The sequence below is a fragment of the Ochotona princeps genome, chromosome 33, assembly GCF_030435755.1.
Source record: "Ochotona princeps isolate mOchPri1 chromosome 33, mOchPri1.hap1, whole genome shotgun sequence".
Taxonomy (NCBI): domain Eukaryota; kingdom Metazoa; phylum Chordata; class Mammalia; order Lagomorpha; family Ochotonidae; genus Ochotona; species Ochotona princeps.
Genome location: NC_080864.1, coordinates 783,528 through 807,256, shown reverse-complemented (window position 1 = coordinate 807,256; position 23,729 = coordinate 783,528). Strand labels below are relative to the sequence as shown.

Genomic DNA, 23,729 nt, shown 5'->3' with positions numbered 1-23,729 from the left:
CGGTGCTGCTCGGCCCTGCAGGCCCCGGGCGAGGCGTCGGGGAGGCTCAGTCTTCCTCACTGCCGCTTCCGGAGCGATCCTGTGGGCGGGGGGCTTGTGAGGCGGGGTGCTGCCCCCCAGCGCCCCTGCGCCCGCCCTCTGGTGTGTGTGATGGTGTGTGTGATGGTGTGTGTGATGGGGTGGGGTGGGGTGGCCCGCGCTGTGCTGCGCTGTCCCTCACCTCGTCCTGCTCCTCGTCGCTGTCCTCCTCACTGACCACGGGCTTGGCCCTCGAGCCCCGGCCCGGCCTCCGCCGCGCGCCCTTGAGCCGCTCCTGCGCCTTCTCCTTGCGGCCCAGCTTGATCTTGACCTTGACGGAGCGCGCTGCGGGCGGACAGGCGGGCTGAGCGGGCTGAGCCGGGCGCCAGGCCCCGCCCCCAGCCCCGCCCCCCAGCCCCGCCCCGCCCCCAGCCCCGCCCCGCGCCTCACACTCGGACTCGGAGCCTTCCTCCTCGGCCTCCTCCTCCTCCTCGCTCTCCTCGCCCTCGCTCTCCTCCTCCTTCTCCACCTTCTGCCGCACGCTCGTGAACACGGACTGCAGCACGATCGAGTCCTCGTAGATCTGCGGGCGAGGCGCGGCGTGAGGGGCCAGCCGCCCCGCGCCCCCCGCCCGCCCCCGGGCCGCCGCCTCACCAGGGAGCCCTCCAGGTTGAAGGTCTGCGCGTTCTGGCACAGCAGCAGCACGTCCTTCTCCAGGTCGCCCAGGCTGCGGTACTTGTGGCTGCGGATGCGCTCCTGTGGGGGGCCCGGCTCAGTGCGGGGGCCGCACCCCGCGACCACCCGGCAGTGCCCACCCCGCCGGCCGCGCACCCACCTTGATCTTCTTGAAGTCCACGGGCTTGCGGATGAGCTCGTAGTACTCGGGCAGCTCCTTGCGGGAGGGCAGCTGGATGAAGACCTCGCTGAGCTGCCGTCCGCTGCTGCTGCAAGGCAGGCGGGCGGCGTCACTCGCGGGGCCCGGGCACCCACCCGGTGGCCCGGACGGCCCAGCCCCAGCGACAGCGGCTCCCGAGGAACGCCTGGCAGCTGCCATCGCCCCGCGGGAACCCTGCCTGGCACCCAGAGGCAGGGTGCAGCCGCCTGCCCTGCCCACCCCTCTGCACCGGCCATTGAGCACACAGCGGCCTGTGCCGTGGAGGCTCCGCGTCTGTCCCTTTCTCCCCGCTCTGGAAGGTTCTAGGCACTGCCTGGCTCCCCAGTGACACCAGGATGCGTGTTCCCGCCCGGGGTGGGTGGGGGTCACAACACCCAGTGGGCACCAGGAAGGCCCTGCCTGCCTCCACCATGCCTCGTGAGCCCCAGGCTGTGCGGTGACACCCACCCGTGGGCGGCCCACAGGGTAAGCACGGGGCAGGAAGGGGGCTCTCACGGGAGTGACATGCTCTGACCCCCGCCGCCCCACAGCTGCCTGCAGGGGACAAAGGGTGGGGTCCCCACAGGAGGATGCTGCCTATGGGGCCATGCAGACGGCGGCTTCCGGGGTGAGCCCTGGCTCTCGGCACCCTGCAGTGCCAGGCCTGGGACTGGGGTGGGGAGGTTCCTGGACAGCCAGACCAGCCCTCCTGTCCCCCGGCTCAGCTGGCTGAGATCATGGGCGGTTCCCTCAGGGCTGGCCGCTGCCAGGGCCCAAGTCCACGGGCAGAGCGAGCACACCTCACAGCAGGCCAGGAGGCCTTCAGTGGGGCCCCTGGGCCCCAGCAGCTCTGGGACAGCCCCGCGGCGTAGCTCACTGGGGTCTGCAGCCTGAGTGGGGGGCTTGGCCTGTGTTGCAGTGACAGCCCTGCCTCGGGACTCCCCCACCCTGGGCCGATGGCCACCAGTGCAGGCCCAGGGAGGAGCCCTGGTTGCAGGCTGGTGACTGCTTCGGGGTGCCCCGCATGCCAAGTGCTTACAGGCTCCGTTGGCCAGGGCGCCGCACCTCCGGCCCTCCCTCTGGGCCAGAACCAGCACCATGGCGATGCGGAACTCTCTGGAACACTCGCTCTGCAGTGAGCTCTGTGGGGCCAGGTGTCCCAAGACCCAGCCCTGGCTGGATGCCGCCTCTGGTGGGCAGTGCTGCAGGCAGAGTGGCCGGCCCTTGGCGCTGGAGGCGTGTGGGAGTGACCCGCAGACCAGCGCACTCAACTAAAGCTACAGCAGGGCAGCCCGAGGTCTCGAACCTAGGCCCTGGACGGCAGAGCCCGCATCGGCCTTGACCACCTCACTGGCTCCTCTGGCCCCGGGAGCACCACAGCCAGCTGCTCCGGGCACAGCCCTGCTTCCCGGCCCCCACCCCACGGCCCCCGCTGAGGCGGTCACCGCAGGGCCGCCATGCCCACGGGCACGCCCCGGGCGGGCTCTCTTGGCACCTCCTTCCAAAGAGACCGAGCAGAATAAACACTCCAGCGAGCAGAAGGTTCTGGAGTCTGGGGTAACTCGGGGCCTCTGTGAGCGTGGACTGCGCGGTGGGGGTGCGTGTGGAGAAGGGGGCACCAGGGGCCGGGCCCCCAGCCGGGGGGGCACTCGCCCTGCCACACTGACCGCCCACCTGCAGGGGGCTGCACGGGCCAGGAGGGGCCGGCCTACCTGTCCTTGTACTTGATGACCGCGTCCACGATCTTCCTCATCTTCTTGGTGAGGCTGGGCGGGTTCGGGGACAGCTTCTCGGCCGGCGGCCGCCCGCGCTTCTTCTGCCTCTTGCTCTCCTCGTCCTTGTCGCGGCTGCGCGTGCCGGTGGTCGGCGTGGAGGAGCCGGCCTCGCCGTCCCGCTTGCGCTTCCGCGAAGACTTCTTCTGCCGGACCTCCTCTTCAATCTCCTCCAGCGTGCCCTCCTCGATGGCCTTGAGGGTCGACAGTGGGAAAACAGACCAGCCAGCACCCGGCAAAACAGACCAGCCAGCACCCGGCAAAACAGACCAGCCAGGGGCCTCGGCAGGCCTCGGCAGGCCTCGGCAGGCTCTCAGTGAGCAGGCACGCACACCGTTCTTGTTTAAACATTTGTTTTTATTACAAAGTCAGATGTAGAGAATCTTCCGTCCCATGAGTCACTCCCCAAACGAGGGCACCGATCGGTGCTGCACCGATCCGCAGCCGGGAAGGAGGAACCTCTTCCGGGTCTCCCACGCGTGGGAGGCCGGGAAGGAGGAACCTCTTCAGGGTCTCCCACCCGCGGGGGAGAGATGCGAAGCCTTGAACAAAGAACCTCTTCCGGGTCTCTCACACAGGTGCAGGTGCAGGGTCCCAAGGCAGTCCTCCATTGCTTTCCCAGGACACACGAAGGGAGCTGGGTGGGAAAGCGGAGCTGCCGGGATTAGAACCGGCGCCCTGTGGGATCCGGGCGAGGATCTTTAGCCTCTAGGCCACGCCGCCGGGCCTACAGAGGCATGTTCTTAAAGCCTCTTTCTGTTAGTCTTTCAAATTAACAAGCCTTTCTATCCCGGAGCTGCACTGCTGTTGCCTGTTACTGAGCACCGGCATTGCATTAGGGGCGCCGGCTGTAATCCCGGCTGCTCCACTTCCCAGCCAGCTCCCTCCTGTGGCCTGGGAAAGCAGTGGAGGACGGCCCAGGGCCTTGGGACCCTGCACCCGCGTGGGAGACCCAGAAGAGGCTCCTGGCTCCTGGCTCAGGATTGGCTCAAGCCCTTGCAGCCACTTGGGGAGTGAACAAGGACAAGACAGAAGATTTGTCTCCCTCAGTAAGCCTAGCTTTCAAAAAAACAAGTGATGTCATACAGACTCGTGGGCCCCCAGGTTCTTGATGTTTCCCAGGAGCGTCCTGCAGCACCCTGATGATGCGAGGGGACGGGAAGCAGGTGCCCTGGGCCCAGGGCTGTGACTTACTGCCCCGGGTGCTCTGCACAGGCTGTTTCCTACAGCAGCGTCCCAGGCCTGTTGTGGCACAGGGACAGGGTGCCTGGGTCTGACCCCCTATGTCTGGAGGACCCACTGGCCACCCCAAGGAGCCCACACTGGGCCACAGGCCGAGAGCAGCAACAACATTAATGGCAAGAAACCCCAGGCTGGGGAGGGACTCGGAACAGAGGGAGAGGCCTGCGCCCCAGGAAAGGACTGGTTCCTGGGGACAGCGCCAGCCAGGCTGGGGCTCCAGGCAGCAGGGTGCCCCTCAGGGATGGGGCGCTATGGCCAGGGCAGCCAGCAGCTGTGGGGGTGCAGGAGCTTGTGAGGACCTTGGCCGTGGCCTTGCAGGGCCCATCAGAAAAGGACAAGACGGGCAGACCCTGCCCAGGGTCCTCCTGGGACTCGGGTGGGGCCGGCAGACCGAGGGCAGGGGCTTCCTGGCTCCCCAGAGCTGCCAAACCTCCTGCCTATAGGCTGCAGCCCCGAGTGCGGGAGCCCCGGCGCTGCGGCGACTTGGGGGGACCCCAGGGACATAGGGCTGCCCAGCAGCACAGGAGGGACCTGGGGTGGGATGTGATGTAGAAGGGCAAGTTTCTGCCTGGGGCGCAGGTTCTAATCCAGGCTGCCCCACTTTCCTGTGCCCTGGGAAAGCAGTGAAGGACGGCCCAGAGCCTTGGGACCCTGCACCCGCGTGGGGGACCCGGGAGAAGCTCCTGGGTTCGGATCAGCACAGTTCCGGCTATTGTGGCCACTTGGGGAGTGAACCAGGGGATGGAAAATCTTTCTCTCTCCTTATCTCTGGATATTTGACTTTTCCCCGTAAATATGAGAATCCTAAGAAAAGTGCTCACAGGCCAAACACTGCACACAGGGCTCGGGGCCCGGGCCTCTCCCAAGAGCACACTGCACACAGGGCTAGGGCCCGGGCCTCTCCCCAGAGCACACTGCACTGGCATCCAAAGGCGAGCGCTATTTATGTGTGGGGGGTGTTAAGCTGCCGCCTGCAGTGCTAACACCCCGTGGGAACACTGCTTTGCCCCAGTCCCTGTGAACGTGCTGGGGACAGCAGCGGAGGCCTGCCGGGGCCCTAGGCCTCTGCCATCCAAGGGTGAGGCTCCGAGTTTTGATCTGCTCCAGCCCAGGCCCAAGCAGCCAGCTGGGGGGAAGCAGCAGACTAAAGATCTCTAGCTTTGCTTTCCAATCCACTTATTTTTAAAAAGATTATTTTAACTGCAAAGGTAGATCCACAGAGATAGAAAGATCTTCCATCTCCTGATTCACTCCCCAAATGGCCTGATGGCTGGGGCTGGGCTGAGCCAATCTGAAGCCAGGAGCCAGGAGCCTCTTCCAGGCCTCCCACGCGGGTGCAGGGTCCCAAGGCTCTGGGCCGTCCTCCACTGCTTTCCCAGGCCACAGGAGGGAGCTGGGTGGGAAGAGGGGCTGCCGGGACATGAGCTGGTGTCCATATGGGATCCCGGTGCTTGCTGGGGAGGAGTCAGTCACTGAGCCATGGCGCTGGGCCCCAGGCTCCCAGACCTACACGCAGCCCCAGGTTAACTCCTAGAAGCGGCTCAAGGCTGGAGCTGCCATGGTGCACGGGGTTTAGCAGGGGTGTCGCAGATGGGACACCCAAGGACAAGCGAACAAGCAGCCCCAGGGTGACGCCCCAGGGGAATGGAGAGGGACAGGGTGTCATTCCGCCCCCCATGAGGCCGGCATCCCCTCTGGACGGTGGTCCGAGTCCCAGCCCCAGCTGACGGCCTGGGAAAAGCAGCAGAGGGCCCAGCGTGGGAGCTGTGCCTGCAGCCGCTAGCTTCCCCGTCCTGCCCTGGCCACCCCCAAGTCCATGTATTTCTACTTTTCCATGCTTGTGGGGCCTGTTCATCCTGAGCCTGCCAGCGCCAGCCCCACGTGGTGCCCTTCTGTGTCCAGCAGCTCCACCTCCCTCCGGCTGCCTGCTGGCGCACAGGCCGGCCCGGAGCCGTGGACCTGCCCCGTGTGGGAGCACAAGCTCGCGGCTCCCGATCCCTCGGCTCCGGCTCTTGTGGCCACCTACGTGGTAAATTATTCATTACTGTAACTTTTGCCAGTTTGGCCTAGCTGATTAGGGTGCAAAGGGCCAGAGGCCACAGTGAAGTGGGTGCGACCAGCACTGCACGTTCCTTGTTCATCCTTCTGTGTGGGTGAAGCTGCTGACAAAGGGAGAAGCCATGTTGTGGCCACTGCAGAAGGAACCCACAAATGAAACATCTTTCGCTTGGGCCCAGCGTGGTAGCCTAGTGGCTAAAGTCCTCGCCTGGCACACCCAGGAACCCATATGGGCGCCAGTTCTAATCCTGGCTGCTCCACTTCCCACCCAGCTCCCTGCCTGTGGCCTGGGAAAGCAGTGGAGGACGGCCCAAAGCCTTGGGACCCTGCACCTGCGTGGGAGACCTGGAAGAGGCTCCTGGCTTCTGGCTCCTGATTGGCTCAGTTCCACCATTGTGCCCACTTGGCGAGTGAGCCAGTGCACAGAAGATATTTCAGTCTCTCCTCTTTGTAAATCTGCTTTTCCAATAAAAATGCATCTTGTGAAAACATTCATTTGGCTGAGCATTCTGCTCGTGGGAGTAGCCCAGGTGCTGGGGCCCTTTCCTCATGGGAGACCCAGATGGAATTCCTGGCTCCTGGCTGCTCCGGCACGCGGGGAGGAAGTGGCACAGAGAGCCTACTCCCCTCCCGCTCCTGGGCGCCGTCCTACCCTCCAGAGGCATGGACAAAGTAGAGCAACACGAGACCCCGGCACACGAGTCCGGCGGGCACCCAAGGACGACCAGTGCTCAGAGGCGGCAGGCAGCACAGCCCTGCGCCCCTGGCGGGAGCCCCGGACGGGGCAGGCAGGGGCCTGCATGCTGACCCCCACTTTCCTAACAGCACGTGGCTTGCCTCCCAATGTTTTGTCAGCCCCCCAAACTGCACACACTCAACACCTCAACAGTGTTCACAGAGTTCGTGCAAACTACATCTGACACAAGCACATAGATCAGCTCTGCCTCCCAGGCCACAGGCAGGAGCTGGGTGGGCAGCGGGCAGCCGGGACACGACCCGGCAGTGCCAGGTGGCGATTAGCCACGGAGCCATGGCGCCGGGCCCCCGCCCCGTGAGCACTGCCGTCCGGCCGCAGCTCCTGGACGGGGTGGTGAGCGGCTGCGCTGCTGGCCAGAGGCCCCCTGATGCGGCAGCTCAGCGACTGGCGTCGGACCTCTGCCTTTCCAGTGACCTCCAAAGTACCCAGCTTTCTGTACAGTATGACCCCTCTCCCTGCTCTGTTCCAGGACGTTTCTGAGGCCCCTTCGTGTCCACACGGCAGCTGAACAGGGAGCCAGCAGCGGACAGGAGGAGGCGTCCCCGGCGCACTCCGACAGGGCATGTCCAGTCCAGCAGGGTGAGAGCCGAGGGGCTGGGGACAGAGCCAGCAGGGTGGGAGAGGCACCCGCTTGAGGCTGGGGGCCTGCAGAGTGCAGTGCGTGTGGCTGGTCGCCTCTCCATGGCCCTTTTATCAGGACGAGCTGTTGGCGCAGTGCCTTAGGGCACCGCCTGGCGCCAGCATCCCATGAGGGCACCGGTTCAAGTCCAGGCTGCTCCACCCGCCATCGTGGGCTCTTCCTGCGTGTGTAACAGACCCAGAAGGAGTTCAGACTGGCCGAGCCCTGACCACTGCGGTTATTCGGGGAGCAAACCAGACGGGATTTCCTTTCAATACCTCTGCTGTCCCTGCACCTGCGGGCCGGGCGTGCTGGCGGACAGGCCTGCATCTGCGGCGGGCAGGGGCGAGGCACCAGGCCAGCACGTGTGCCAGGAGCCTGGGGCCCTGGTGGGCGGGCAGAGCACCGGCCCAGCACAGCATCCACTGGGCTCGACCAGGGAAAGGAACAGGGGCCCAGACGGCATGGAGGACCTCCTGGGAATGTCCTGCAGGTGAGTAGTGACTCCTGAGGGACTCCCAGCCACAAGGCCACCGAGACCCGGTGCTTTGCAAGGGAGTGACCGAAGACCTTCATGGTCAGACTGAAGCGCCAGCCCACGGGGGAGCCCTGACTTGGCTTGCTAACATGGCACATGGCTGACCAGCACACGCCAGTCCACGGGGGAGCCCTGAGCTGGGCTTGCTAACATGGCACATGGCTGACCAGCACTCGCCAGCCCACACAAAAGCTCGGGCTGGGGTCTTTCTGGCAGGGCTAGATCCCAGCACCTGACTGTTGGATCAGGAGACAGATCACATTAGGCTGAGCCATGACAGTAAGCAGCACGCGAGAACTAGGTCTGGGGGAAGATTCTCTGGGGGAAGTGTGGCCCAAACCCTGTGGAAATACAAGCACCACTGGTTAGCTCAAGAGTTGGGGCGGTGATGGGCTGAGTTAGGAGTGACCAAGGAGCCTGCCAACACTCAGGGCTACTGGTGCTGGAAAGGCTGGGCAGGCCCAGGAGGGCCACCTGCATGTGCACCCGAGAACAGGGTGTGGGGCAGGCCAGGTCACAATATCCACCAGCCCATACAAAGGCTGGCACGGAGGGGCAGGCTGTGCCCGGTGGCGGCCTGGCACCTGCTGGCATGCATGAGATCTGGCTCTGGGAGTGCATCGTGGGGGAACTCGGAAAATTCCCCTAGTGGGTCATGGCTCCCACTGGTGACCCCCAGGCCTGAGGGTCAGGCAGGCTGGGCAAGGTGGTCCCATCTGTCGGCGGGTATGTGGGTTGATTCTGGAAGGGGGCAGACTGGGCAGGGCTGAGCAAAGCTTAGCTCGCTGGCTTGTGCAGCAGCCAGGCTGGAGTGCAGGTCATGCTGGGCTAGGCTGTCACACCTACTGGTTTGCATGGCCAGGGATGGGAGCAGACTGAGCAGGGCCAGGTCGCAGCCCCGGTGAGTCGGAACTGGGGGCTGGCCAGGCTGCAGCATCCAAAAGCAAAGGCCGAGACAGACAGGGGCCTGTGCCAGGTCAGGTCAGAGCAGGCCCCGGGATGCGTGAGTCGATGGGAGGCCTGGCCGGGAGCTGAGGGGTCGCCCTGGGATGTGTGAGTCAGTGGGAGCAGGCCTGGCCGGGAGCTGAGGGGTCGCCCTGGGCTGGGTAGTGTTTTCCACTGTGAGTGCAGGGGCCGTGCCTTGGCACGGGTGTGGACTGTGTCCGGGGTGCGCCAGACTGGGCTAGACTCCAGCACCCACTGATGCGCAAATAAATACGTCTTTTAAGAAAAAATAGGGGCTGACACAATGGCTCAACTGGCTAAGCCTCTACCTTCAAGCACCCACAGGCACAGGGTCGCCTGGCGAGGCAGCCAGGGTCCGAGCACGGCGCCTGGTGGCTCTGCTGCCCGCAAGCTCCCTGCCTCAGCACTTGGCCCTGGCTGACCAGGGCAGCTGCCCAGACTGGAGCAGCCACAGCCGTCCGAGAGGGCTGAGCACCTGGCATGGCCTGCCACTTCCTGTGAGTTCCACCGCTTTCAGGCAGGACTGCACACAGAGAGCCCGGGGATCCTGCGGCCTTCTCCAGCCCCCGCACTCGGGCAAGCCCTCGCGGGGTCGTGGGCTGTGGCCTGAGGCCCATGCGTGGAGCCTGGCCAGGCAGCCCTCTCTGGCACATACCTTGAGCCACTGCTTCTCTGTCAGCGAGTCGCTGTAGTCCACCTCCTTGCGGTGGCGGGAGCCGCGGCCGAACATCTTCTCCTCCTCCTCCTCGCACGTGAGCCGCTCCACCTCGGCGTCGTCCTTGATGATCCAGGAGGGCAGCTCGTCCTCCTCCATGAGCCGTGGCTTCCGCTTCGGGTTCCGGGCTTCCTCCCGCCGGCGGTCCAGGTCCATGCGCTGTGGGCAGATGGATGGGGTGTTAGCACGGGCTCACAGGGCTGGGGCTGCCGTGGGCATTGAGGACGGGGGCCACGGGGGCTCAGAGGGGTGAGGGCTGCCGTGGGCATTGAGGACGGGGGCCACGGGGGCTCAGAGGGGTGAGGGCTGCCGTGGGCATTGAGGACGGGGGCCACGGGGGCTCAGAGGGGTGAGGGCTGCCGTGGGCATTGAGGACGGGGGCCATGGGTGCTCAGAGGGCTGGGGCTTGGCCCTTGGGGCATTCAAGACAGGGCCATGGGGGCTCAGAGGGGCCAGAGCTCAGCCCTGGGGGTGTTAAGCAGCAGCTCGGGGCTGGGGGTACCAGGCCTGGCCTGACAGCGACCACAGGCCCTCGCTCGGGCTCTGCCTTAGGCACAGAACACATGAGCATGGGCCACAGGCCGCAGGAGCGGGCCTGGAGGCTGCCAGAGGCAGATGGCGCAGGCCTACGTGGCCCTGCCAGCAGGGCGCATGTGCCCTTGGCTTTGGGCAGCGGTAACTTGCACCAGACAGGGCTGCTGGGTCCCCTCAGGGAACAGGCTGTGGGGAACAGTCCCTGGGGCCACCGAGGGCCACAAGCAGAGCTGGGGAGCGCAGGGGTGCAGGGCAGGCCAGCCCGGGGTCTACGGTGCGGCGCGTGGCACTCACCATGAACAGGTCGAACTCCTCCTCGTGCCGGGCGATCATCTGGTTGACGGTCTCGTCGTCGGGCACCTCGTCTTCCTCCTACAAGACGGGAGAGCTTTAACCGGGGGCCGAGGGGCCGGGCGGCGGCGGCATCCATGGGCCATGAGAGCCGGAGGTCCTGGTGCGGCTGCGGTGGGCGAGGACCCACGCGGCAGCGAGAGGCACACACGCACACGCACACGCACGCTCGTGGGGCAGGGCCCTCGCGGGCCGCCTCAGCCAGCAAGCCGAGGCCTGCGTGGGCGTGGAGGTTGAGCTACCCCTCTCACCTTTAGGGGCGGCTCCTCCAAGTCGGGGTTGACGCCCGCTGGCGGAGGGGCAGTGTGGGCGAGGCTGGCACTGCCACTGCCCGTGCTGCAGTGTCTGCTCTGTGGATAGATAGAGGGCTTCAGTCCCCACGGCGGACACGCCGGCGTCGCTCACCAGCCGCTCAGAAAAAAAACCACTTCAAAGAAAAAGCACGAATTCATCCTCTTTCCGTTCAGCCCACACTCCCTTTACGCCAAAGGGATGCAAAAAACAAAACCACAAAAAGAAAAAAATAAAAAAGTGCAAAAAAGGTGGAAAAACGAAACTGCGAGCCGCTCACGCGTCCACACTCACGCGGGGCGGGGGGGCGCGGGGCTCACCTCGTCCTGCTCCTCGTGCTCCAGGATGGCCTGCAGGAAGGCGCGGCGCTCGTGGCTCGAGGACTTCTGGTCGAACATGCCGGCCTGGATGACCTTCTGGTCCACGTTGAGCTTGTACTTGGCCGCCGCCAGGATCTTCTCCTCCACGCTGTTGACCGTGCACAGCCGGAGCACGCGCACCTCGTTCTGCTGCCCGATGCGGTGGGCCCGGTCCTGCGCCTGCAGGTCCTGCGGGACGAGGCGCCCGTGAGCCAGCCTGCCGTCACCCCATCCCCGTGCCCCAAGAGCCAGCCTGCCGTCACTCCGTCCCAGTCACGGCTGCGTGAGCCGGGTGCGCCCGTGAGCCAGCCTGCCGTCACCCCATCCCAGCCACGGCTGTGTGAGCCGGGTGCACCCCAAGAGCCAGCCTGCCGTCACCCCATCCCAGCCACGGCTGCGTGAGCCGGGTGTGCCCCAAGAGCCAGCCTGCTGTCGCCCCGTCCCAGCCACGGCTGCGTGAGCCGGGTGCGCCCGTGAGCCAGCCTGCCGTCACCCCGTCCCCGTGCCCCAAGAGCCAGCCTGCCGTCACCCCATCCCAGCCACGGCTGCGTGAGCCGGGTGCACCCCAAGAGCCAGCCTGCCGTCACCCCATCCCAGCCACGGCTGCGTGAGCCGGGTGCACCCCAAGAGCCAGCCTGCCGTCACCCCATCCCAGCCACGGCTGCGTGAGCCGGGTGCACCCGTGAGCCAGCCTGCCGTCACCCCATCCCCGTGCCCCAAGAGCCAGCCTGCCGTCACCCCATCCCCGTGCCCCAAGAGCCAGCCTGCCGTCACCCCATCCCAGCCACGGCTGCGTGAGCCGGGTGCGCCCCAAGAGCCAGCCTGCTGTCGCCCCGTCCCAGCCACGGCTGCGTGAGCCGGGTGCGCCCGTGAGCCAGCCTGCCGTCACCCCGTCCCAGCGCCCCAAGAGCCAGCCTGCCGTCACCCCGTCCCAGCGCCCCAAGAGCCAGCCTGCCGTCACCCCGTCCCAGCGCCCCAAGAGCCAGCCTGCCGTCACCCCGTCCCAGCGCCCCAAGAGCCAGCCTGCCGTCACCCCATCCCGGCCACGACTGTGTGAGCCGGGTGCTCACAGCTGCAGCTGGGTGGGCACCTGCGGGACAGACACCTCCCCAGGGCTGCCCGGCACAGGTGCACACATCCTTGGTGTGGCCATGTTGGCGGGAGCCACCCAGCACCATGGCGGGGCCAGACCTGGCCGTGGCCTCTGCCGCTTCCTTGCTGTATGACCTGGGACCGAAGCTAAGCTCTCTGAACCTCAACACACTGCTGAGGCCTCTCTCACAGCTGCAGCGGGTGAGTGAGCGAGCGGGTTGGGGGTGTAGGGGACTCCCTTCCTAGTGACTGGAAATGCATGGAGTGGCACCTCACACAAGCTTGTGGGGCCAGGGGCTGCTCAGGCAGGCTCCGTGCAGGAGGGACAGCTGCTGATGGCCACGGACACACTGGCACACAGCTGCCAGCTCCAGCGCATCCCACGGCCTGCTTTGGGGCCCCAGCAGCTGCTCATGGGCAGGACAGGACAGTCCTGCAGCCATGTGGCCACGGGGTGCACACAGACACGGCTGGGCCTGCTGGGCTCAGGGCAGTCATCCAGCCACGCAGCTACCGGCCACACTGCTAGAGGACACCCAGAGTGCCAGGACATGGTGGGCTCCACACGGGGGACAGCCTGCCAGCTGGCAGCACGCTGCTAGGGGCCTGGTGGGCAGCAGGCAAGAGGGCCTCGTTGTGCTGGGTTACTTCTGTCCACACCAGCTACGTGGACACCAGGAGGCAGTCCTGGCACTGCCGGGAGGGGCGCAGCCAGTGAGCAAGGGCAGGTGGGGACAACACGGGGGTCCCCGCTGGGACCTTCAAGGGCCACGGTCGGGAGACGCTGGCCTGCCTCCCCGCCACCCCTACCTGGTGGGGGTTCCAGTCGCTGTCGAAGATGATGACCGTGTCGGCCGACTGCAGGTTGAGGCCCAGCCCCCCGGCGCGGGTGCTGAGCAGGAAGATGAAATACTCCGAGCCCGGCTCGTTGAACGTCTTGAGGAGCGTGCCCCGGTCCTCGGCCTTGGTGGTTCCTGGCAGCACAGGGACACGGCTCAGCGGGCACGTGGAGCCCTGGCCATCCCGGAGACAGCCTGCCCAGGGCTCCGGCAGCACACCACGAGGGGCACGGCTGCCACGGACACAGACACAACCGCACGGTCCACGGTGCCCGGGGTGGGCAGTGACAGGCCGAGGACTGGCACACCTGCCTGCTCAGGGAGTGAATCCTGCAGCATGGGGTCTGGGGCACCTCTTTTCGAGGGCCAGGGACATGGTCGAGGGCTACTTGGCAACTGGTGACGACACTCACAAGCCACATTAAGATCGAGCCTGCTGCAGGGGGACTGTACCTTGGCAGGACTGGACCAATGGATGCCCGTGGTCTCGCCGCCTGGAGGCGGGAGCTCCCCTAGCCAGCCCCAGGGCTAAGTCACAGGAGTCTTGCCCCATGGTGGGGGATGGTCCCGTGCCCAGGGGAGCAGCCTGGGGTCCTGGCAGGGAGGACTGCCCGCCCCAGGCCCTGATCTGCACAGGCCTCAGGCCTCCCCACCTGCTACACTGCCTCCCCAGACCCCCACCCTGCCTGCTCCACGAACACACTGCCACAGGACGCTCAGGCCTGCTGCCACGCGGGGTGCAGTGCGAGCCCCTGGATGCCGCTGGAAATGCACGAGTCTGGGACTTTCTATTCTCTCCCCAAGGCCGCCAGGAAGTGGGGGTGCGTGGCATTGCCCAACATTGTGGTGCTGAGCCCGCGCCCTGTGCCCCGTGGGCCCTCCATGGAGCCGGGGCATCCCGTGGGCCCCCCCAGGAGCTGGGACGTCCCCGGTGGTGTTGAGCCCACGCCCTGTGCCCCGTGGGCCCTCCAGTGGAGTCTGGCATGCTCAGGTGACGAGGCCAGACAATGCGCTCACTTGTCTGCAGAGATCCAGAACTGGGGCCGGGGCGTCCCCTGAGCCTGCGCAGCCCCCACATCTGGCACTGCCTGGACAGGACAAGCCCACAGCCACCAGCAGCAGCCAACCCAGAGGGGGTCATGTGGCTCTCAGCCCCAAACTGTGATGGATGGAGGGCAGGGGGGCCCTGCTGGGTACCCTGAGGATGAAGCCACACCTGATGCACTCCCGGAGCGGCTCGCAGGGTGGCTGGGAAGGCAGAGATTGCGTCACCAGTGTGGGAGAGTTGGAGCAGTGAGGCCGTGGCTCCCCACTTGGGCCGGGCCCCAGGGTGGCTGAAGACATGGAGGGGTGAAGCAGGAGCCCATGCAAGAGGACAGACCCTCCCAGCGCCCCTACAGCAGTCACAGCCAGGCTGAAGGTAAGTGTCTGCGGGTCCTCCGCCACGCAGCCCAGGGACGCGTCCTGCCTGCCGTCCTGGGCGCGGGGTCTGTCCTAGGGGTCTGTGTCACTCAGTCCAGGGACGCGTCCTGCCTGCCGCCCTGGGCGCGGGGTCTGTCCTAGGGGTCTGTGTCACTCAGTCCAGGGACGCGTCCTGCCTGCCGCCCTGGGCGCGGGGTCTGTCCTGTCCACTGGTGCTGGGCCCACCAGGTGCCCCAGATGTGGTCCTGGGCACCCCGGCCCTGTCGCCGCCCACGCTGCTCACCGTCGAGCCGTAGGTACTTGAAGCCGCGGTAGGCGAAGTAGTCCTCCATGATGGTCATGAGGGAAGTCATCTGGCAGAACAGCAGCACCTTGTGGCTGGTCGCGCGCAGCTTGGGCAGGATCCTGTCCAGGAGCTCGAACTTGCCGGAGGCGCGGTACAGGTCCAGGCTGGCCACGCGGGGCGGCAGGAGGACACGTGTGAGTGACGGCCCGGCTGCGGCTGGCCGCCCCCAGTCGCAGCAAAGCTGCCCCCGACCCACCCCGCCATCCAGGAGAGCGGCTCTGGGGAAGCCGGGCCTGCCAGCCAGACACCAAGGGCGCTGGGCTGCTCCCACTCCGGCGGCCCACTGTGACATGGGGAACTGAGGCGGGCAGACAGCACGATACGGCGGGTGCAGGTGCGGGGGGCCCTGGGATGCACCACGCTGCAGGGGCACGGTCAATGGGCAGCTCTGCCCCCAGAAGCGGGCTCATGTCCCAGGGATGTGGCAGGTGCTTGGTGCAGTGCGTTAAGCCGCCATCTGCAAGGCTGGCACCCCGTATGGGCACGGGTTCAAGTCCCAGCCGTTCCACTCCCAGCGAGGTCTCAGGTGAGGTCACCCACAGGGAAGCTCCAGGAGAGCAGGACAGAATGCCCAGCAGCCCCGCTGTCAGCGCATTGGCACCGCGGGTGGACGAACTCAATCACTCTGCCACCCAAAGAAATCCAGCTTTTTAAAAATACGTATATTTTAAAGGAAACTGTTGAGGGCAAGGCTCTCCTTGGTGGTGGAATTCACACAACAGCCACGTTCTGCGTGGGGGCTGACAGGGACCCGGGGAGGCCCACCCGGGGCAGAGGCGTCCACTCCCTCCTGTGGCTCCTTCAACGTTAGTTAGGAATCAAGGTGCCAGGGACGGCTGGCCGAGGGGACGCCGGCCGAGGGGACGCCGGCCGAGGGGACGGCTGGCCGAGGGGACGCCGGCCGAGGGGACGGCCGGCCGAGGGGACGCTGGCCGAGGGGACGCTGGCCGAGGGGACGGCCGGCCGAGGGGACGCTGGCCGAGGGGACGGCCGGCCGAGGGGACGCTGGCCGAGGGGACGCTGGCCGAGGGGACGCTGGCCGAGGGGACAGCCCGCCCACGCCGCCCAGCGGGGTCGCCTCTCACCCTTGGACGATGCCGCCGGTGAATCCCAAGTGCTCGGAGAACGACTCCTGCAACGTGAGGGGAGACGGTCAGCGCCAGGCCCAGGCCCCCAACACAGGTCAGGAAGTCGGTGATACTCATGACCCCTGCGGGGGGCCGGAAGGGGCTGGGACACCCCCAGACTTCACAGCAGGAAGCCGAGATGGCGCGGGCTTTTGAGTCCCCCCCCAGGGGCCCGCGGCCACGGGCACGGCGGGGCGGCTCACCTCGATGTGCTGGAACATGTAGGGGTGGTTGCAGATCTTCCGCAGCTGCATGATGGTGTTCATCAGGGTCTTGGTGCCACCCTTGCCCTGCGGCAGGAGGGGAGCTGAGCGGCTCTGCGGGGCTCCCCGGAAAGGCACAGACCCCCGACGACAATCTGGGACACCAACTGTGTCCTGGGCGCTGCGGCCAGTCCCCAGAGGACTTCAACCAGCTGAGCCATGATGCCCGAGAAGTGGAGGGGCAGGGGTGCCCTGGGCAGCTCAGGGTGCCCATGGAGGGGATGGTGCGAGCCCTGGGAGGCTGCAGTCGGGCCTGACTCTCTCATACAAGTCTCCGGGGGAGACAGCCCACCCCAGGGGAGACAGAACATCCCAGGGGAGGCAACCCATCTTCACAAGCACAGGGGCTGTGGCTGGGGGTGCTGGGGTGCTCTAGAACATTCCAGCCCTGCCTGAAGCGGAAGCCGGGCAGGAGGTGATCTCCCCAGGGAGCCGGGACAGGCCTCGCCCAGAGCAGACAGCAGGTCCATGCCCTGCCCTCCCGCGGGGCCCGGGCCGGGGAGGGCGCACCTTCTTGTCCTTCTCGGAGCCGTCGGTCAGCAGCACGCCCTTGGCCTGCATGTGGCGGTACAGCACGCGCTGCAGGGCGGACATGTCACACTTGATCACGTATTCCACCTGTGGGGACACAGCGTTCAGCAGGCGCCGGTGGGGACGGGCCGCAGGGACCGGGTGCCAGGCCAGAAAGGACACTGGGCCACCTTCCCGGTGCCTCGCCACCGATGGCCAGGGAGCAACGGGCGAGGTCGGCCACAGCAGTGACCCTGCCAGCAGCCCGAGCCGGTGGGCTGCCGAGAGGACAGGGACACGTGAGCGCCTGGCCTCCGGAACCCTGAGGCTCTGACCAGGAGTCGGGCGCAGCGCCCACTCTGCCCGCCCAGCAGAGCCCCGCAGTGGAGCCGCAGCCTGCCTGCCTCACCTTCTCGGGCAGCTGGGCCTCGACTTCCTTCTTGAGGCGCCGCAGCAGGAAGGGCCGCAGCACCTTGTGTAGCCGCCGGATGATCAGGATCGTCTCCTCCTCGTTCAGGTCCACCTGCCGCCCCGACAGGAGAGCCACGTTACTGCCAAGGCGGGCTGCCTCTCCCCAGGGACTGGCAGGGCACGCCCCGCCCCGGGAAGCAGCGAGGATGGTCAGAGCCAGGCTCCCCCTGGGGCCCCGGGGACCAACGCATGGGCTTCCCTCGGGCACGGCATCAGCAGAGCCCACCCCCTGCCCCTGCCACTCGGCCTGGCTTCCAGGGAGGGAAAAAGACCCTGCTGTCCACCTCAGCGGCCACTCTCTTAAAAAGAAGTCTAATCTACTTGCAAGTCAGAAAATGAGAGGAAGAAGGGGGTCCCACTTGCTGGTTCACCCCGCAAATGGCCGTAACAGCCAGGGTGGGGCCAGGCCCCACTGGAACCCCAGCCAGGCCTCCACACGGGAGCAGGGACCACAGTCCTCGAGCCACCAAGGCTGGTCAAGCCCGCCAACAGGTGACGCCGGGGCCACAGCCCTCGCTGAGGCGTCTGTCCACGGCTTCCTAGACTCAGAAAGGACACTGCCCCTGCTCTCAAGACGGGGGGCAGGCTGAACCCCTCCTCCGGGCCCAGGGTAGTGGCCCTGCGCCCCAGACGCCCTGCCCTGCAGCCAACTCAGGAGGCTCCTCGCCAGCCCGACGGGGCCGAGTGGCTTGGGGACAGTCGCCCGTGAGGACCCCGTGCAGGTCACAGTGGCTCGCAGTGGGCACCGGGGCCCTCGCGCCCTCCCTGCGCCCACCTTCTCGCCCGTCATGGCAAAGGGCGCGTTGAACCACTGCTCGAAGGTGCTGCAGCTCTTGAAGATGGTAGGCAGCAGGAAGTTGAGCAGCGCCCAGAGCTCGGGCAGCTTGTTCTGCAGCGGCGTGCCCGTGAGCAGCAGCCGCCGTGGGGCCACGTAGTGTGTGTTCAGCACCTGCGTCAGCTTGCAGTGGTGGTTCTTCATGCGATGGCCCTCGTCCACGATCATGTACTTCCAACGGATCTGCGGGCCAAGGGTGGCCGTCAGGGGACCCGGCATGGCCCCCGCGGTCACCACGCCCCCGGCCCGGCCCGGCCCGCTGCAGCCAGGGCCACGTGACACAGGCTCTGATCGGCACGTGGGGAAGGACACACAGCCCGGCTGCCAGGCCTGCTGACTGAGGGCCCTGGGACGGGGGCGGGGACCAGGATGGGGGGCGGTGAGTGGCCGGGCTCCCAGGCAGGTTCAAGGGGAGCCGCCGTGCACAGCCTGCCGCGCACACCTGTCAGCCTGACCACTGAGGTGCGAGTTTCTGTGAGCTCCCCAGGGACAGCGTGAAGTTGCGAGAGGGCAGGCGAGGCAGGCTCCCGGCACACCCAGGGCGGGCACAGCCCCACTGCGTGGCATCCGTGCCCACCAGAGCCCAAGAGAAAGCATGGTAGCAGCTCCTACGGGGTGTGCCCCGGGCTGGAACAGAGCTGTCCCCCAGCCACCGTCACCTGCCAGCTGCAACCCGCCCAGAATGGCCCTGAGATCCTGGCTGCCACGGCCCGGGAGACGGCCCCGTGTACCCCACGCACTCAGTGCGGGGAACAGAGGCCCTGGCGGCTCCCTCAAGCTGTCCTCGCATGGGAAGGCAGAGTGGCACTGATTTTATTTTGAGAGGAAAAGAGAAACTTTCCTCCTGCGGGTTGACACCCCCAGTGCCTGTGATGGAGAACCCCTGTGTAGGTGGAGAACCCTCGTGTGGGTGGAGGGCCCTGAGCCGCCGCCAGCCGAGCGCCCGTAAACCAGGAGGCCATGTGTCGGGGGGTGCTGGGAACTGCAGCCAGGGGTCTGGTGCGGCCTGGCCCTGCTGGGACCCTGTGGGCAGGCAGCCCAGGCAGCAGGCCCCTGAAGGAGAAAGCCCCGAGGAAGCAGGAGGCTGCAGGGCCGCACCCCCAAACCTGGCCTGCCTGCCTAGCACACAGAGCTGACCGGAAGGTTCGAGAACAAAGCACAGGAAATGCTTCAGGACACGGACGGCTGCCTCCTGGCGGGCTGCGACGCGGGAAGAACTTGAGGGGGCCAAGCAAACAGGCAGCAATGTGATGAGACGCTGGCAGGATAGGACGGTGGTCCAAGCTCCCTCCCTGGGAAGTGGTTCACTCCCAGAACGCAGAGGGAAGAGAACAAATGCCCACCACGAGGGCCTGCCTGTGATAAAACAAGTGTCGCCAGGCAAAGGCCCTTGGGCAACACCACGTGCTGTGCCACAGGCAGCCAGGTGACCGGGGACGTCGGGGCGCAGCCAGGCCGGACGGCCGGTAACAAGGGCCGACAAGCACGAAGCCAACACAGCGCGCTCCTGAGCCTGATGTCGCCACACCAGGCACAATCTGTCCGTGACCCTGATCTGACCACAGGACAAGGACAAGGATAAGGGAACTGCCTAAACTTTGTAGGGGGAGAAGGAATTCAAACTGCTAATTTTGGAGCAAAAATAATCTGAAGCCCAGACATGGGTCTCACAGGAATGTGTGCGTGCTGTTCCAGCCGACCGTTTCCTACCCCATCAAGGCCTGGTCAGGCCGAGACCAGGAGCCAGAGGCCATGCGGGTCTCAGCTGAGACAGGGCCCGGGGCTCGGGTCCCCTTCGTTGCCCTCCCAGGGGCAGCAACAGGGAGTTGGGCCACAGCCTGAGCCGCTTAACCCACTGCACCCAAGCCAGTCCCCCGTTTGCTTGCATGAACGATTCCAAGCATGTTGATTTCAGAGAGAAACAATCTGCTACAGGTCAGGCCCCAAAGGCCACGACACCGGGCCGAGCCCGAGTAAAGCTAGCAGCTCCATCCGGGACCCGTGGGTGGGGGGCCCAAAGGCCACAAGCCACCGTCCGCTGCCTCCCAGGGTGAGTGTGAGCAGGAAGCTGGGCTGGGAGCGGGGCCAGGACAGCAGGCACTGTGCAGTGGGAGAGGCAGTTGGCCCCAGGGGCCGCACGCAGGCAAGGACACGCCATCGTGATGGCTGCACGCGAGGACACACCCAGTGTGGGGGCCTGTAGGCCCCAGGGTCCACACACGAGCACACACCCACCTTGGCGAGGATGTGTTTGTCTTTGATGATGTACTCATAGGTGGTCAGCAGGACATTGAACTTGCCACTCCGGAGTTGGGGGACAAAAGCCCGTCTTGCAGCCGGAGATCCCTGTGGGGACAGGACACACGTGCCTCAGCCCGGGGCCTGGGCAGCTGGGAAACAGAGGGGCCCAGGCGCTGCACTCCAGGTGCTGCATGGCCCGACCTCCGAGCCCGACTGCAAGTAGCAAGGAGTGGTCCTACAGCAGCCGGGGTAGCCCTGGCATCGGCCCTGGCGCCCGAGCAGCTCCCCGTTTCCCTGTCTCCAAACCCAAAACAGAAAACCAGGCCCGCCCCTCGAAACCCCAGCCGCCATGGCCACCCTGGGCCTCCTGCCCAGTGGGCAAATCTGGAAACAGGGGCCCAGGCGTGCCTCAATTAACACCTGCACAATGACGGGGGCCCCAGAACCACCCCACACTCCCTGCTCCTGGCACAGGGCTGAGCCTCGTGGGCCGGGCAGGGGGAGTTAAGTGCCCCTGCTCCCTTACGCCTGCCTTGCTGGGGCCCAGGGCCCACACTCAACATGACCGGGAACAGTAGCAGGCATGACCAAACCCCAACAAAAGAGCTCGCATACCCAGAGCTGAGTGCGGAATCCAAGCCCTCGAGCAGCAGCCACCCATGGCGGGGACAGGCTGCCTCAAGCAGCAGTGCGCCCGAGCCGGGCGCAGACAGGGCACCCACACCCCCATGCTGTGCCCACCAGGCTTCCTCCCCAGGGCCTGACCTACCTTGTAGGACACCTTCACCACAGATGGGGCCCACTTGTCGAATTCATATGCCCAGTTGGACAGGGTCCTGAGGGGACAGGAAAGGAGCAGTCAGGGGCGGCCTGCATGGTCACTTGGCTTGCTGGCACGGCCTGGGGCCTGCAGGGGAGCAGGGCTCTCAGGGTCACTTGGCCCAGAGCAGGTGGGAAGGAGGGCGTGCCCCAGCGTGAGAGGGAAGGGGGTAGTGGGTAGCTGAGGACAAGGCAGGGCCAACGGAGTGCCAAGCTAGGAGGCCTGCAGGTCTGGGGGTGCAAGGGACAGCGTCCACTCACGGCTCCCCCAGCCCCTCCCACCAAGTGGGGTCCTGGGGCCACCTTCCACCTGGCCACAGGCCCGAGCACAGCTCAGCCTGCGGGAACCAGACAGACACTCCGATGGCTCACGGGGCAGCTCTGGCAGGTGGGGCCGACCTGGCCTCCCACCCGTGCTGCCCTGCGTCCTCCTGGGCGCCTGGGAGCCTGGATGAAGGGAATGAGGCAGTGCAGCCTCCTTGCCGTCATGTGACCGGGAGACTGTGGGCACAGGTCAGCTGCTATGGACGGACAAGCAGATGACAGCAGCAGCCCGGGCCCCTGGCCAGGCCGCCCCAGACACGGGGTGGTGGTGTGCTCTGAGCCGCCCCTCGGGAGTAGCTGGGTGTGAGGGGATCCGTGAGGGTCCTGCACTTCCTCGGCTTTGGCCCGGCCCAGCCCAGGCTGCTGCGGGCATTGAGGAGGTGAACCAACAGGTGGCACGTGTGTCTTTTTGCTTTAAACAGGGAGACATGACAAGCAGGTCAAAGCACAGAACTTAGTAGTCCGGATGGGGAAGGACCCGACAGCTCCCTGGGGCTCCCTGGGGCGCGGGGAGCAACAGTGTCCAGTGCGGGTGCTGAACTAACTGGGCACTACACGGCCTTGCTGGAAGGGGGCAGCCAGGAGAGTGGGGCTCCACACCAAATCCCGAGAGGCCCTGTGTGGTGTGGACCCTGCTCAGCCTCATGAACGCTGAGTGCAGTGATAACCCAGGCTCCCTAGGGATGCTGGGGCCAGGGCCTGGGGGCAGTGGCCGTCTGGAACGCTTGGGGCCCACAGTGTCTGGAGCTCTGAGCCTATTCTAAACATGAAAGCACTGAGGGCCGGAAGGGGCCTGAGCAGGCACCTGGAGGGAAGGGAGTCGGCCACAGCGCTTGTCACATCTGTGTGGACCTCAGACTGCAGCTGGAGAGTGCCAGGACTGGGTGCAAGTCATGTCAGACTGGCAGGGCAACTGTGGGCACTCCTCTGCTAGGGTGTGCCCACCTCTGGTGCATACAACAACGAGGGGTGGGGTGGCCCAGGCTGGACAAAGCTTGTTGGCATATGTGAGGGCTGTTCTGGGGGTGGGGTGGGCTAAGCTAAGCCACTGCACCCATGGGTGTTCCCAAGAGCAAGGTGGGACATAGACTGGGCTGGGTTAGGCTGCAGCAGACGCTGGAACATTCAAACATCAGAGCTCGGGCCAAGTCCGGGGGGCGGTTACTGTGGGTGGCCCTGACAAGGCCGGGACACCTGCTGGAATGTGCGAGGACCAAGCCTTTGCTGGGCTTGTTCACAGCACCCATCAGCTCACGTGAGATACGGGGCTGGGTGGAACTGACCAGGCAGCTGCGTCTCCCAGTACATGCGTTGGCTGGTGCAGGTGGCAGTCAAGTCTGAGGTCCCCCCAGATGAGGTTTCATGGAGGACTCCCAGCTGGACCACTGGACTCATGCCGGCCACAGCCCAGATGCAGGCGGGGAAAAGGACGGCCAGCCCATCCAGGCCGGCAGGGGGCAGAGCTACCCCTGGGGCTTCCTGTCAGTGCTCAGCCAGCTGGGATTTGGGGAGCTCACTAACCAGCCCCTCTGTGACGGCAGGAGCCGGGGCTCCCAGGATAAGCGGCTGAAGCAGGATGGGCAGCGCTGCAGTGGGACCCAGGGCCTGATGGTGGGAGCGCCCAGAACTCAGCTCAGAGGGCCCAGGGAAGGCAGAGCGCCCCAGGGTGCAGCCCAGCCCATGGCAGAGGACACATATGCGTGCCAGGTTCCTGGCACCTGCAGACTGAATGGGTGCAGAGAACACCTCTCTCAAAGTAAAGATGCAAATTACAAGGGGCCGGGCTCACCACTGCGGGGCAGCAGGTGAAGCCACAGCCCACGATGCCAGCAGAGTGCCACGTGGGCACCCACTCCAGCCCCAACTGTGGCACCTCCAACCTGGCTCCCTAGGAAGTCAGGAAAAGGAGGCACAGCTCCTAGCCAGAGGGTCCTGGAACGAACCACATGGGGAATCTTGCTCTGCCACCCTTCAAAGGGGGGCGAGAGGGAGGCAGCCTGGCTGCACAAAGGGTTAAGCCTCTGCCACCCAGCATCCCACGTGGGCGTAGGTGTGAGCCCCGCCAGCTCTAGTTCGTATCCAGCTCCTGTAATGACACAGGACCCCCGTGCTCGGGCTTGTCATCCATGCGGGAGAGTCGGAGGAAGCTCCGGGTGCCTGGCTCTTGCAGCCACGTGGAGAAGGAACCAGCAGACGGAAGTCCGCCTCTCACTGCTCTCCTGTAACTAACCCACAGCGTGGGGCAGGGCGCGACAGCCAGCGCCTGCGGGGTTCAGGGGCGTGATGCGGGCCACCCTGGGCCACCCATGATTTCATAAACAGGCACACAGACGAGCCGACAACACG

At 65.9% G+C, this 23,729-nt stretch overlaps 1 protein-coding gene across 7 annotated transcripts in view; it reads right to left on the bottom strand.

The window, feature by feature from the left end:
- Positions 1–46: 46 nt before the first annotated feature.
- The window catches only part of SMARCA4 (SWI/SNF related, matrix associated, actin dependent regulator of chromatin, subfamily a, member 4), a 58,029-nt gene continuing 34,346 nt past the window's right edge, over positions 47–23,729 (bottom strand). For 2 of the 7 annotated variants that reach the window (XM_058658011.1, XM_058658012.1), the window contains exons 17-35: positions 21,010–21,076; positions 20,235–20,345; positions 17,940–18,182; positions 17,103–17,216; positions 16,694–16,801; positions 16,124–16,210; positions 15,879–15,925; positions 14,731–14,897; positions 12,997–13,160; positions 11,056–11,283; positions 10,696–10,794; positions 10,388–10,465; positions 9,501–9,718; positions 2,605–2,868; positions 854–962; positions 673–774; positions 469–601; positions 221–363; positions 47–79 (exon numbers count right to left, since the gene is read on the bottom strand). In XM_058658011.1, coding sequence (XP_058513994.1) covers positions 47–79; positions 221–363; positions 469–601; positions 673–774; positions 854–962; positions 2,605–2,868; positions 9,501–9,718; positions 10,388–10,465; positions 10,696–10,794; positions 11,056–11,283; positions 12,997–13,160; positions 14,731–14,897; positions 15,879–15,925; positions 16,124–16,210; positions 16,694–16,801; positions 17,103–17,216; positions 17,940–18,182; positions 20,235–20,345; positions 21,010–21,076 — 2,515 coding nt within the window. Of the gene's footprint in view, positions 80–220; positions 364–468; positions 602–672; positions 775–853; positions 963–2,604; positions 2,869–9,499; positions 9,719–10,387; positions 10,466–10,695; positions 10,795–11,055; positions 11,284–12,996; positions 13,161–14,730; positions 14,898–15,878; positions 15,926–16,123; positions 16,211–16,693; positions 16,802–17,102; positions 17,217–17,939; positions 18,183–20,234; positions 20,346–21,009; positions 21,077–23,729 lie in introns of all 7 variants that reach the window. The other 5 variants (XM_058658014.1, XM_058658013.1, XM_058658016.1 and 2 more) reach the window with 5 other exon arrangements.